The sequence below is a fragment of the Terrapene carolina genome, unplaced genomic scaffold (assembly GCF_002925995.2).
Source record: "Terrapene carolina triunguis isolate 2854851 unplaced genomic scaffold, T_m_triunguis-2.0 Scaffold136, whole genome shotgun sequence".
Classification (NCBI taxonomy): domain Eukaryota; kingdom Metazoa; phylum Chordata; order Testudines; family Emydidae; genus Terrapene; species Terrapene triunguis.
In genome coordinates this window covers 10,125,072-10,140,376 of record NW_020664487.1, presented here as the reverse complement: position 1 = coordinate 10,140,376, position 15,305 = coordinate 10,125,072, and the positions used below count along the sequence as shown (strand labels likewise).

At 44.0% G+C, this 15,305-nt stretch overlaps 1 protein-coding gene across 1 annotated transcript in view; it reads right to left on the bottom strand.

The window, feature by feature from the left end:
- The window catches only part of TECRL (trans-2,3-enoyl-CoA reductase like), a 107,083-nt gene that overhangs the window by 14,071 nt on the left and 77,707 nt on the right, over positions 1 to 15,305 (bottom strand). Inside the window, exons 5-7 of the mRNA XM_026653341.1 lie at positions 6,357 to 6,472; positions 4,047 to 4,152; positions 1,697 to 1,769 (exon numbers count right to left, since the gene is read on the bottom strand). Of these exons, the coding sequence (XP_026509126.1) occupies positions 1,697 to 1,769; positions 4,047 to 4,152; positions 6,357 to 6,472 (295 nt within the window). The remainder of the gene's footprint in view (positions 1 to 1,696; positions 1,770 to 4,046; positions 4,153 to 6,356; positions 6,473 to 15,305) is intronic.

The following is a 15,305-nucleotide window of genomic DNA, read 5'->3' as shown; positions in this document are numbered from 1 at the left end:
AGCTCCTCAGTTGGGCAAGGGTGACATGCCATGCCATGCTCAGCCACTAATAGCTACATGCTCAGCAATCAGATGTTCTTCAACGTTCCCGTTTCAACCTAGCTCAACTTGTTATTCCTGCATGCTATTCCCCAATCACCGATGTGTCACCAAAGACACTGTCTCTGGGTCTGAGACTCAGGGGTCTGCCCACGGATATTTCCCAAAAGGAAGGGGCTGACAGTCATATCATTCTTCGCTGAACCATCTGAGTATCGTACCATCCAGCTCACTTAGGTTTACATCATTTTCAAGAGCATTAGTTTCAGGAATAAGAGCACCCAACGTGGAGATGACCTCCACTGAGAAATGTAGAAGGAATAGACAAAATGGCTGGCCTTGGCATTAGATACTCATCCTATTGTAAGGGGGGAAAAAACATGTGTTTCAAACAAATACTTGTGTTCAGTGCCTGCTGATCAGGGCCGGCTATAATTTTTTTGCCGCCCCAGGCAAAAAAGAAGAGCGCTGCCCCGCCGAAACACCCCCCGTGCTGCCCGGCCGAAACAAAAAAAAGAAACCCTCGAGCGCCGCCCCACCGAACAACAACAAAAAAAACACCGCGAGCGCCCCCCGCCACCCCAACATTGGCCGCCCCTTCTAAGGTGCCGCCCCAAGCACTTGCTTGGTCGGCTGGTGCCTGGAGCCGGCCCTACTGCTGATTCAATGATCCAGAATCTAAGAGTTCATTTTCACACAGACGTTCAATCCACTGCTGCCATTTCCACACAAACTTAAAAGGTCATTTGAGGAAATGCCATTTTTCAAAATGAAATGTGATGATTTTTTTAAAATTGAAAATATGCCATTTTTTAACTTTTTTTGTTTTAAATATCCCACCGTGACACTCATATGAGCGACTGAAATTGGCAGAGCAAATCCTGTATTCTCCCCAAACCCACAGACAGGGCCCTGACAACACACATACAACAAAAATAAAATAAAAAGGAGTAGTACAAAGATGGAATGCCAGCAAAATGAAATAGCCGAAGGAAGGTGTGACAACCAAGCCCATGAACGGAAGAAAACTCCGATGATTACGACTGAACTCAAAAAAGAAGAAAGGGAAGTTCAATGACTGGACAAAAAAGGACACCCAGAAAGACTAGTGGTGCGACAATGGAACACAAGAAAAAGGAAAGTACAACATGATGAATGAAGACTGTACATGAAAAAGAAACGGAGAAATGAAGATTTTTTTCCCCCCAACGTTGCTGCAAATATTTAACAAAGCCTTCTTGGGTTCACAAATCTTTTAGTTTTCATAAAAAGGCAGCTTCTATACCACGCAAGAATGTTCTCATTTGAAAATACCCATCCAGCTCTTATCCCCTTGTATATTTTTAATGGAAACATATTGCAGAGGTGAGGATAATATTTATCACGCTGTTTCTTTCAATTGGTTAATATTTCATGTTCACAAAACTCGGAGATGATTAAACTGGGTTAAACGGTAACATATGTTCACAGCCATAGTACAAGAGTGATGCTTCCATTAATCTTTCTACTGACAAATAATGCAAGCCTATGCTTTGGGCAGGCAAAATCTCTGATCCTACTTCCACTGAAGAGAAGCCCCAAACTTCTACTGACTTCAGTGAGTGCAAGGTTGGGCCCAGAAAGATTTAAAAAACAATGTCATTTTCATGGTACATACATGGTGGAGTGTATCGGGGGTGATTGACATAGTAAGCAATCCAAGAAGTGAATCCCCAGTAAAAGGCACAGCCCTGGAATGGGAAAAAAAGGAGATACAGTTTAGGAGGAAAAATTACAGGTAAATTCAAATCTATAACTTCATATACATTTTCTAGCAGCAGTGCTCTGAGTCGAGATGACTACAGTGCTTTTTTAAAATGAGTCATTAATAAAAAGTAATAATATTTTTCCCTCTTCAAAATTATTGTCATTATTAAGTCCAAATTGGAAATTAGAGGCACATTTTTAACAGTGAGTTAAATGACTCTTGGCCTGCTCCTAGAGCAGCACAACTTTTGTTCTTTCCCTTACCAAGGGATCACAGTAAATCAATGATCTAGCCCTATGAAAGGAGTGTCACTTTATCAGAGTGCAATTTAGCCGGACTCCACTATGGTACAGGCATATTCCTTCTGACTCATACAGATCTAAAATCTATTTGTAAGAGATGATCGTAGATAGGTTCAATTTGTCAATCTGTAATTTGTTTTCAAATCCTATGTTCCAAACTGAGTTAGCAATGGTCATGTAGAGGTAAAACTTCAAAGGCAATAAAAAGCAAGTCACGAAGAAGTACATATGCAAATAAGTTCCCTTTTGGGGACTACACTGGGTGGAATATTATTCCTGGATAAAGTATTACCAGTTGTGACAAAACTTTGTGTGTGCTATTCGTCCAACATCAGTAACTCTTGTAGAGTCACTTATTCAGCAAATGTATGTTTTCTTTGGGTAAAATGCATTAGCATTTTAAATCTCCCAAACACATTTTTGTGGAACTGAGTTAACATTTATTAATTATTATTATTTATTTGTCTTGCCATAGTAGCATGACCATTACTGGCCCTGGACTGGGATCCCCTTGTTCTAGACGCTGTACAAACACAAAAGAAAAAGACAGTCCCGGCCTCAAAGACCTTTAATCTATAGCTGATGTTTTCTTGATGCTATCTTAGATGTATATCACTTCTTTCAACAAGAAGGACCCCAAAGCACTTTACTGGGTAATTAATTCCATTCTGGAGGTTCCCTGCAACCTGAAGTCAATGGGACTTGGTGTAGGAATGAGGAGCAATCCACATGGAGTTTGTTGCAGGACTGGGTCTTATGGATCTGATCTGGCCCTGATGGGGGCAGGTGCAGTTCCACTGAAATTAACTCAGTTGCACAGTACCTGATCCTATGTATTCAGCATCACTTCTTCCACCCATGAGACACAGCCATTTCTGCGGCTGGAGCATGGCACTTGCTTGACGGTGACTGAAGAAAACCCCATTGAACTGAAATGATGGGGGTGAAAGAGAGGGTACCGTATAATAACCCAGTTGTAATCTTGCATAGATGCCCAGGTGAATAATTCACTTCTTACCAAAACTACCACAGGATCCAATTCTCATAAGTGCCTAAATGACAGTGAAAATCAGTGTTCCTCCCAAGTTCCTAAGTCCCTTTGGAAATTACAGGTGCTTTTGAGAATGTTATCTCTTATTTTGAGGTGTTATTTTTATTAAGACTTCTGTTTTACACCTCATTTGAAAGTTAGCAGCCTCCTCAGCACATGCCCACTAAATCTTATCTCCTTTCTTGCTTGGATCAAAGGGGTCTGTCTGCAGAGCCAAACCTTTTGTTCTTGACTACAAAGCTTAAACATATCTGAAAGACATTTCGTTTAACGTTCCCTATTTCTCCTATAGCTTACTTCATAATAAAGCAACTGGAGCAAGAGGAAGGATGGACTGTTGCTTAAGGTGCCAGACAAATGCTTCGGAGACCTTGGTTCTATTCATCTATCTACCACTGCATCCCCGTGTGACTTTCGGAAAGTCACATGACGTTCTCCCTGCCTTGGTCCCCCATCTCTAAAACAAGGATAATAATCCTTCAATTGCATTGTGTCTCTAGAGTGTAACCTCTTCAAGGCAGGAAGTGTTTCTGACTATACGTTTGCACAGAAAATAGCACAGTAGAGTCTGATTTCAGTTGTGACCTCCAGTTGTTAACATAATACAGATAATAACGGCAAATCAATACCATTCAGTCAGAGAAATGTTACGCCCTCTGAAGGCGGGATCCTCACGTGATGTAAATAAAAAATCAACACAGCTCAGATGAAGTCAATGGATTTACACCATCTACAAAGCTGGCCCTGAGACTTTAAATATTGTAAAGGGAACATAATTACTGGGCCTGGAAAACAAATGAATTTTCTTTTCTTGTCATCGTTCTGGGCCCCGTTAGCATGAGGTCCTTCTCTATATTGGATACAATGATAAATATAATTATAAATAAATAATAAATATAATTGTCACCTTTATCATATTTTTCAGAGGTGTGTGCCCTCCGGAAATCTTGTGAACAAATAACGTCTCCAGAAGATGCCTGACATAGTGTAAACAATGACAGAAGCAGGCCAAGCTGGAAAAACAATGGAAAAAGGGGAATGAAGGTACATGAAAGATGGGGGGTGAGGTCGGTTTTGTCTTTTTTTAAACAAAACAACAACAAAAACCACACATGCACTTTCTGATACATCACACTTTATTTTCACATAAAGAATAAGGACTAATAGTCTAGAACTGAAGAGTCACGCTTGAAATCTCTGGGCATAGACTTTGCCTTAGCTAAAGCAACTGAATCCCGAGAAGAATGGAATCGTTCTCACAGAGTTATATAACATTGTATCCATTTTACGGCGGACGCAACATATTTTACCCACCTTGAATTAAAAAGGACACAGCATGCTCAGAATGTAATGTACAGCTATGACAGTCGATTAAAACAGTACAGCTGTGTATACAAGCAGACGCCTGCGATGCTTCAAACAGACGTCTCACACATTTTAGGGATATCTTAATGCTCTCGTAGGATGTGTCTGACATTTGAAAACATTCTGAATGGTTCGCTTGTCCTTTAGTAAGTACAGTAGCTACACAGGGGTAGTTTGTATTTCATTTCCTTGTGGAGTCCAAACGAGATTTTGTTGCAAAAGTGAATCCATTGCGATGGCTTTTTTGTTCCAAGTTACAATGGAACGAGATAATTGTTATAGAATTTATTACACTGATTCCCTTCTGAGGAGGATTATGAAACAACAACCAGCACTTCTGATTTGCTTCAGAGAACGAGCCGCAGCTCATAAAGATTGGGTTTAAAAAACAAATGTCAAGAGTGATTCATGACGGCATTTTATCTTGGTTGTATTTACCGTACTAGCTGTGCCTGTCTCATTGAAAGCCAATTATGAGACATAAATGAAAAGTGATTTTCAGTGTGTGAAGTTTCAAATACTTTGGCCACCGTACAAAATGCCCAATAAAAGTCAAAGATTAAACAATTTGAGGTTTGAGCTTAGGCAAATCAGGTAATTAATGACTGTGCAGAAGGCTGAATCACACTTTCCTTCTTGTCAGGGATTTTAAAAATATTTGGCTTCCATGAGGGACCACAACAAAACAGCTTTAAAGGGATCAGCAGAAAGACTCTCTGGGTCCCAGCCCGCAAATAAATAATGCAGATATTTTGGCCTCTCTTCTATTAAAACCCTCTATCTCCTGTTAAATGTGCAACCCATAGGGGAAGGTTGGTCTTGTGGCACTGTATTACTCAGGAATTATTCTGGGTTCTATGCACAGTTCTCCCAACTCAATCTCTCTGCGTCTTATTTCCCCATCTCCCTCCCAGTCTATGATAGTACTTCCTTTCTCCCAACCTTTCTCTGGCTTGTCTATTTAGGTTCCCCCGATCCTACAGCCGATAGCACACAAAAGGACTGCTGACGGCAAGGGAATATTTTTATTAGTAGCTCAGCAACTGTTCTTAAGCTCCTTCAGGACTGTTGGATGGATCCCATCTGGTCCAGGTTGAACTTTTAGAGTGAGATTTTCAAAAGCACCTTCAGGATTTAGGAGCATGGGCCTCCTTCAATCAGAGCCTTGCACTTAAATTTCTTAGATCCTTTTGAAAAACTCTCCATTTATTCACCACTTTGTTTTTGAATGTTCTCTTCTGATACCCCGGTCTCTGACAATGCTTCTTCTTTACTACCTGAAAAGAGCAGATCTGGGTATCCTCTTTGCTGAAGACTGATGCCATTAATCTTATAATACCCTCCTTTATGCTGTGGTCTTGATCCTGAATTCATTTGAGGGAGGTACTCTGGTCTAATGGATAGGGGGCACTGGACTGAGGTCCGGGAGTCTACTCCTCATTCTGCCACTGATATACTGTGTGACCTTCGGTGAGTCATTTCCCACCTGTGTTTCCCATCACACCTTTTGTCTGGCTTGTCTATTTAGATATAAACGATTCAGGGCAGGAACTGTCTCCCACTGTGCACACGCACCCACCCACCCACACACAATGCCTAATGCAACAGGGCTCCATTTTGGGGTGGGACCGCTTGGTACTACTGTAGTACAAATAATAATTCATAATCACAACAACCTGAAACTCTCATTGACTTCAGAGAGGAGAGGTTTGGATGTGGAAGGAATGTAGGGTCAAGCCCTCTCTGGGCTCTACCATTACAGAAACAACAGAGAGCATTAAGAACCAACAGAGTCTCATCATGGAACATTTAATGGCTTACCATCCTGGATGACTTTGGTTCATGCACTTACTGAACTACTGGGTGGCGGAAGCTCTCTGTACTCTCCTCTTCAGCATAAATACTTGAGAGACGAATGTAAAAGAGCAAGTAGATTAGTAGAGGCCCGCTGTATTCAGTCAGAAAAACCTAGAAATGAAAAAGACTTCTCAGGGTGGGGAATTGAACAACAAGGGAATAATAAGAAGAAGAACTCATAGTTCTTAGGCAGACCTAAGTATTTGATCTGCCATAGCAAAGGGGCCAGTGGTACACCCACCCCTTGAATACTGCGTGCAGATCTGGTCACCCCATCACGAAAAAGATATATTGCAATTGGAAAAGGTACACAAAAGTGCAACAACATTTATTAGGGGCATGGAACAGCTTCTGTATGAGAAGAAATGAATAAGACTGGGACTTTTCAGCTTGGAAAAGAGACAACTAGAGGGGGATATGATAGAGGCCTATAAAATCATGACTGGTGTGGAGATAGTAAATAAGGAAGTGTTATTTACTCATTCTCATAATACAAGAAGTAGGGGTCACCAAATAAAATTAATAGGCAGCAGGTTTAAAACAAACAAAAGGAAGTGTTTCTTCATACAAAGCACAGTTAACCTGTGGAACACTTTGCCAAAGGATGTTGTGAAGGCCAAGACTATAAAAGTGTTAAAAAAAGAACTAGATAAGTTCATGGAGGATAGGTCCATCAGTGACTATTAGCCAGGATGGGCAGGGAGGGTGTTCCTAGCCTCTGTTGCCAGAAGCTGGGAATATACATCCCTCAAGTCTTGGGATCAGTTCTGACCATTTTTTTCAACTGGAAAATTTTTGAAAAAAGTTTCAAAATTGTCAAAAGGTTTCATTTCCGGTTCAAAAATAACTTTTCATTTCAAAACGTGAGTTAATTATCATACAAGCAAATGGGGGGAAAACCCTCAAAAATGGTTGAAATTGAAACAAAGTGATTTGATTGACCCAACCTGAAATCTGATTTTGAATTTTTGCTTCATAAACATGTGCATGATTTTGACTTTTCATTCTAATTCGGGACAGTACAAGTTTTTGATATCTTGACAATTGTGGCAGGATGGGAAAACTCTTTCCCACCCAGCAGTAGTTATTACAACATTCTTCAACTAGCCATTTATAGCTCATTGCCATATGAAGTCTGGGGCCCATCCTGCAGTCCTTATTCAGTGAAAGCCTCCAACGGAAATCACTGAAGAGGGATAGCACTCCCAAGCCTTGGAGAGAAATGTACACAGACAGTCAATAGAGGTATATAAGGAACAGCACCTTTTCCCAAAGAAAAATAACTCCTCCTTCTCTCAGAGTATGCTGTGTCTACACTAGGGGGCTCTGCTGACATAGCTCCACAATGTTAAGAGGAAAGGACGTTCAGAAAAGTAGATACATGGTCATAGCCCTTATTCAGCTCCTGGGGGCAGTAAGATGAAGTGAGCCCCATCCTCCTTAGCCCCACTCAGACTGTGCCACGGGTGGAAGAGCGGGGGCTGCTTGCCCACGACTCTATCCCCACTGTGAGCAAGTGAACAGTGGAGTCCTGGCTCTGTCCCCTCTCTGCCTACTCACCAGCCACGTAGTTGCCTGGGCGCACGGAGGGGAAGTAAGCTACTCCACAAAGCTGGGTGAAGTCACCAAGCCGCTGTAGCGCTTCAGTGTAGACAGTCACCACAGTGATGGGAGGGGTTCTCCCATCACTAACCCACCTCCCCGAGAGGTGGGAGCTAGGTTGGCAGAAGAATCGTACTGTCTATCCTGGGGGTCAGTCAGCATAACTGGGTCTCTCAAGGGTGTGGATTTTCCACACCGCGTAGAGATGTAGCTATGCCCAGGTAAGTGTTCAGTGTAGACCAGCCCTCAGGCTATGGGTATATTACAGAGCCTATGCCTGCATAACTATGTCGGCAGAGCCCCCAGTGTAGACACGGCATCCTTGGAGAAGGAGAAGATCTGCCACATAGGAACCTCCACCTCCCCAACCGACATTAGCTATGCCGACAGAAATCACTTTCTGTCGGCATAGTTGCGTCTACACTGGGGATTTTGTCAGCATGGCTATGTCGCTGGGTTGGTTTGTTTTTTTCACACCCCTGCCTGACACATCTATGCTGGTATACATTTGAAATGTAGACCAGGCCTTACTCCTGCCCCACAGCAAGGGGAAAGCCGGGAAGTCATTGGGACGCCGAGGGCTTGTCTACACTGAAAACACTGTAGCTGTGCCACTGTAGCGCTTCAGGGGTAACACCACTTATGCCAACAGGAGGGGGTTTCCCATCGGCACAGCTTCTCCACCTCTCCGAGAGGCGGTAGCTAGGCTGCCGGGACACATCTCCCATTGACCTAGCTCTGTCTACACTGGGGCTTAGGTCAGTTTAACTGCAGCACTCAGTTAAGCAACAAAGATATACCAGCCTAATTTCCTAGCATAGACTCCATTCTCTAGTCTCTCCATTGGGCGATGCAGCTATGCATCACCCTTTTCTCAGGGCGGATTGTAAAGTTACAGTCCAGCTCATGGAAAACAGCTTTCCTTTGATATTGACACAAAGCTTTAGAGAATCCCTGCGGGGGAAATATAATGTAACCAGAACAACATGGAGCATGGATCTGATTGTCTAGCCTCTCTGGAATGAAATCCAGGGTTAAAACTATGTAGGACTAGATACTTACAAGAGATTGTACTGAGCAAATTGTAACTCAAGTGCATAACACTGTGGAAAGGAGTTTAAGGGATATATATTCATAACAAATCAACTATTTAGCTTAAAGGTGACTGTTTGAAGTGCTTTAGAACTCTAAATGTTAAATGCTTGTGGTTTAAATCAATTTAATTTTGAATAGCTTTCTCCAAATAGTGCTTTGGCAATCCATCGATGGACCCCCTCCCCCATGCACTGTTTTTGAAATCTATCTTTAGCAGCGCTTATAAATGACTGCAACAGAGAGACTTTCCTTGAGAGCTAGTCTTTAAATTGAGATGGTTTTTATTTTGGGACATTAAAACTCTTCCCTTTTCCTCTGTTAGCTACTATGGGACAAATTCTCTGATGGTGTCAATCCACTAACATTCCAACTGAGCATCCTATTCCATGTGGTGGCTTTGAAAATCTCCGCTGATAAATGTAAGGCTCAGTTTTTGGAAGGTTTTGCTCCATTGAATTAGGCTTGTGCGCAATTTCCCTCTCTCCAAATAAGTGTTTCCCTAACTCCGGCTGTCAGTAGACGGGGGGGGGGGGAGGAGAGAAGGAAAAATACTGTGTCTGTGTAAAGGAGGGCACAGCTGGGGGAACTGTGTCTCTGTAAAGGAGGGCACAGCATCGGGGGGAGGGAGGTTTGGTTTGGTTTGGTTTGAGCATTGGCCTGCTAAACCCAGGGTTGTGAGTTCAGCCCTTGAGGGGGCCATTTAGGGATCTAGGGCAGAAAAAAAAAAAAGTTGGGGATTGGTCCTGCTTTGAGCAGGGGGTTGGACTAGATACCTCCTGAGGTCCCTTCCAACCCTGATTCCAACTTCACAGCTATGCAGAGAGGCCAGTGTGAGGGCTATTCACCTCTTACATGCCACTTCCTCCCCAAGTGAACTGAATTTGTGGAGTGTGTATGGAGTGCGAGGGGTCAAAGTGTCCTTAAAAAACCAGGCTCACCAAGTGATATTACAGTGACGCCTAACAGTCCGGGGGTCCCATTGTGCTAAGTGCAGGACAAACACATAGCAGGAGACAGTGCTTGCCAGGAAAAGCGTATACACTAAATAGACAAAGGGTGGGAGAGGGGGAAGGCAGAGAGAGATGAATAGCTTGCTTGAGATCACCCCGCATGAATCCCAGCCCATTGCCTTACTGAGCAGATCTCACTGCCTCTCTGCACTAGTATCCAAGGTGTGCACCAAAAAAATAGGCCGGTAATTGCCTGCACTAGGCAGCGAGCTCAGAGCAGCTGTTCTGTGGGGAGTAGCCAGGGACAGAGAAGCAGTATTTGGCAGCAGTTTGTGGCAACTTGGCACTGCAGCAGAAACATGCTCTCTCCTGACCCTTTGGTCAATTTCAGACTCAGACAGGAGGAGGACAAGCAGGCGAGCCCTGTGGATGGAGCACAGCCTGACTTTGCCCAAGCAGCAGTAATATACAAGCTGTGGGCTAGCTGATTCCATATGCCTGAGGAACAAGCCACTCAGAGATACAGTTGAGCTGCACATGCTGTACTCTATCACCACAAGGAGCCACCTCGCACACCAGCAGCAAGTCATGATAGGTCTGTGACACTGACTAAGCTCCACCTGTCCAAGGTGGTCTATAGGGACAGGGAAGGGTTACATGTAATCCATCATCTCCAATGCAAAACATCTCATTGCAGACTTTAGTGGCACATGATCCAGGAGCCTGTCATCAGGAGGTCTGGGGTGGCAGGGAGATATTATGTCTGGATCGCTGCATGGGGCAGCACATAGGAGTGCTGGGAATCAGGTGCAGAATTATTATTTAGTGCTGATAAAAATACCTTTTTTTCCAGAAAATATTCAGGTTTTCTTTTTCATTTTTGGTTGAAATTTCCTTCAAAAAGTGAGTTTTTCAATGACAAATTTAAACCAAAAACCATAACATTTTGGTTTCTGAAAACCACTTTGGACACAAAAAAAAAAATAATAAAAATCAGTTTTCAAAAACTGAAAATCTTTGCCCAAGAAAATGTTTGGTGTACAATTAGTCTTTGAAAACGTGGAAAACAATCGTCATTGAAAATGATTTTCTTCTGCAAAAGTTTGCCTTAAAAAAAATTGGGGAAATCCCTTTTCAACTAAAAATGTTGACTCGCTCTATAGTTAGTATTACAGTAGGGAGAGTGCTCGGCAACAAACATTCCTGTGTTGGACATGGAATCTGCCGGGGACACTTATAGTGACACCCGTACAACAGTGTGTGTTGCTCTGTAGGAGTGTGGACTGCTCTCAGAAGGGACATACCCTCTTTGTCCGTCCCCACTATGAGTTTCTCATCTCATATCCCATGCAGTGGATAGCTGCCTTCCCTTTTTGTTCCCTTCCAGTATCCCGCAAATCTGTCACTGTACCCCCCCGACTGTCCCTTTTTCTTGGGGGCATTGAAGAAGTCTATTTTTTTTTTGGCAAAACCATTATGGGCAGGAGCTCATCACCAGGTGCTTAGGAGCATCTTTACTCACTGGTTCATCAGAGGGGCCTCTATTTCTCCCTGCCCACACCATCTCCCACTGCCTGGTTAACCACTGGCACAATCAGATGTGTAGCCCACAACTGGTTGTGTGGGAACACTCCAATTCTATGTGCATAGAACCATAGAAATATAGGACTAGAAGGGACCTTAAGAGGTCATTTAGGCTATCTTCTCCCCCTGCTCCCCAGTCAACGCTTTATTTTCAAACATTTTTCAAACCACTAGTTCCCTTTATGAAAATAAAAGGCCAAACAATGCCTTGGTGCACTTATAACAAAGCCACAGGAGGGGTCCGCTGCAGGGACTGAATTTGGAAGCTCTGGATCTAAAGCCTGTACACCTTGAGCTACAAGACCACACCAGTTATCTTGGAGGAAGTTGCAGACTCATAAACGTCCACTTGTGGTCCGGCCACTAAGAGGAGACAAAGAGCCACTCTCTGCCAGCAGGTGCAACACACTTCTGAAAATGGCACACTTGCTCAGTGCCTGGTTTTCAGAGGAACCAGAGCTCGGATTGGTCTCAGTTGGAGCTGCTGGGCACTTAGTATGTCTGAACATCAGACGCTTAATGGGTTAGTCAGTAACTTCTGACTTGACAGCACCTACTAAAAATATCACAAAAAGTGATCTGAGATTATAGAACAATAGTAGCCCCTCGCATATTAATTCTATCAGCATTAATGGAGATTAATGACAAAGGGACACAGGGGAGGAAGCCTCATATACAGCCTGATCCCTCATTCATCCTGCTTGGATCAGATTATTCCTACCTCTGACAGGTCCCTAGGGGTCTGGCTTTTATTTTATTTACCCCTTGGTAGCATTTGTACTGTGTGTCATGCCAATAAAGCCTGACTGCCCTGAATAACAATCAGGTCAGGGATTATAATCCCAAACCGCATGAGGCAGTGAGTATATTTAGGAGACATGACTGCAGAGGAGGTGAAAGGAGCTCCTCAAAGTTATTCAGTGCTTGTAACCCAGATGGAATGTGGCTGAGACAATTTATCTGACTGGTTGATGCAGCTGGATTAGAGCTCTGACATGAGCCCACTGGGACCACCAGAGGGGATCACAGGATTTCTAATGCCTGTTAATAGCACTGCATGCACGAGTTAAATCAAAAGAGATAAAAAGAAGATAAATTGGGGGAGGGGGGACTGGAGCCTGGAGGACAAAGCAGAAACATTATTTTGATGTAATAAGAAATAGCATGAAAAACCCCATACATATAAACTAGAAGCCCACAGAGTCACAAATACGTCTTTATGAGAATATACTAGCTGATTCCTCTAGATAACACTTTTGATGTGCCCTTTCTATCCTGCCATGGAACAGACCCCAGTGCGGATCATATTGCGTTTTGGAATAGTCTAGTATTATTTCATTTATGGTGAGCTGCGGGATGGAACTCCAGAGAGGCCATGTAACCTTTCCCTGCTGCTCTTTTCTCGGCTACGTACCATGGCTCTTTCCATGCCATGTAAGGCTAGTTTGCCAGTTCATGGGTGACACGTCCATCGGTGAGAGCTGCTAACAAGGTACTGTGCGCACAGGGAGGGGAGCTGATGGGAGTGGTTGAGAGAGCACCCTTGCTAGGAGCAATGAGTTTGGGTCATTGCCTGAGGCTATCAGCAAAGCAATAGATATGACATATTTTAGGGGCAATCATGTGGACAAAAAACCACAGCGGCAGTATATTAGTTATCTAAAGGCCTGAGTTTAGTTTTTTGACAAATGAAAGACAGAGGGTGGCTGGGTGTACAGCCCTGAGTCTAGGCCAAATGGATACAGTGCATACCACACAGACAATATGATACTGCATATCTTCTATTTATATACATTATACAGACCATTACTGTGTGTGTGTGTGTTGATAATGGCTGGGATTTCTAAGGAACCTAAGGGTACGTCTATACCCAGCCGCTAGTTCGGCGGCTGGCAATCGAACTTCTGGGTTCGACTTATCGCGTCTTGTCTGGACGCGATAAGTCGAACCCGGAAGTGCTCGCCGTCGACTGCGGTACTCCTGCTCGGCGAGAGGAGTACCGCGGAGTCGACGGGGGAGCCTGCCTGCCGCGTCTGGACCGAGGTAAGTTCGAACTAAGGTACTTCGAACTTCAGCTACGTTATTCATGTAGCTGAAGTTGCGTACCTTAGTTCGATATGGGGGGTTAGTGTAGACCAAGCCTAAGAGAGTTAGGCACTCAACACCCACAGGCACCCAAATCCTACAGCACTGAATGCCTAACTCCCTTAAACTCCTTTGAAAAATCCCATCTCCAAGTATTACTGTGTTAAATCTTAATATACAGCATTAGCTTCTGGGCCAATTTCTACCCCCCCTCATACTTCTGCAACCTCAGGAAAGTCAGCAGGGCACCATTTTGGCGATATCTTCAAATGATCTCTATTTTTGGCCTTTTATCTCAACGGTTGTTAAGGATTTTGGAGGCAGGTTGGCAGCGGACGGTAAAGTCCTGCAGTGCTGGATAGTCAGACAACTTTTTTGTTCCCAACTCCTGAACATCTCCCCCAATCCGTGGTGCTATATTTTAATTCCTGCAGACAGGGTCTGCCCAGGCCAGTATTTCTTGGCCTGGGGTTGCAGTGACAGCGAAGCAGCATTTCTAGCTATTTAAGGCTGCATCCTGGCTTGTGCTGCAAGTGGCTGAGGTGGAGCAGCCATCCGAGGAGGAATTCTGCCGGACTCAGTCAGTATCCCCCCGCAGTGAACAGAGAAACGGGTGCAGCTCCCACCCTGTACCAGGCCGGCTCTGCTGGCTATGACAGAAGAGAGGGAAGGCCTCAGTCCCAGGTTCTCTCTCCCCAGTCCTGAGATGTTGGATGCCACTAGCCCTCCCCAGTCCTTGCAGAGGACTAAGGCTGTCTGCCACTTCAGTAGCACACATACCTGCCAGCCCCTGAAAAAAACAAGTGATTGTAAATTAGTGCACAGTTATTATCGCTTTGTCTATATTCAGGCACAAGCCAGGTGACACATGTGCATACCCATCTGTAACCTAACTCCAACCTGGACACAGAATGACTGGCAGTTACGGGGCACCGGGTGTATTTGTGGGCCAGATTTCAAAAAGAATTCAGCACCCATCAGCTCCCCTGTAGGCACCTAAATGAAGTGGCCCTTTTGAAAACCTGGTCATTTAGAACAGTGAGTAGCATGTCCATGGAACTTTTCATCTAGAGGTCTCAAAGGAGGGTTATCTCCATTTCACAAACTGAGGCAAAAAGAAGTTAAGCTGCATACCTGAGGTCACCAGAAGGAGAACCCAAATCTTCCAAGTGCCAGTCCAGTACATTATCCACTAGGCAACACTGCCTCTCTTATTTAGCTACCTAAATGGAAGGTGCTTGAGTGCTAAGGTCTTTTGGAAATCTGGCTCATCTGGTGCTGAGCATTTTGAGAAATGGCCATAGTTAAAATATAGATCAGTTCTTCAGTACAATAACTTCTTGGGCTAAATTCCTACCTAGCCTGTCCTTAAACAGTCAAGCTCTTTCTGAACTGTATAAAATGGACTCCATGGATCTGGGACAAAAGACACAAGAGCACGCTTTTGAGGATCTAAAGAATCTATTAACCCAGGGCCGGCTCCAGGCACCAGCTTAACAAGCAGGTGCTTGGGGCGGCCAAGGGAGAGGGGCGGCATGTGCGGCAATTCGGGGGCGGCAGGTCCCTCACTCCCTCTAGGAGCGAAGGACCTGCCGCTGAACTGCCGATCGCGGCTTTTTTTTTTTTTT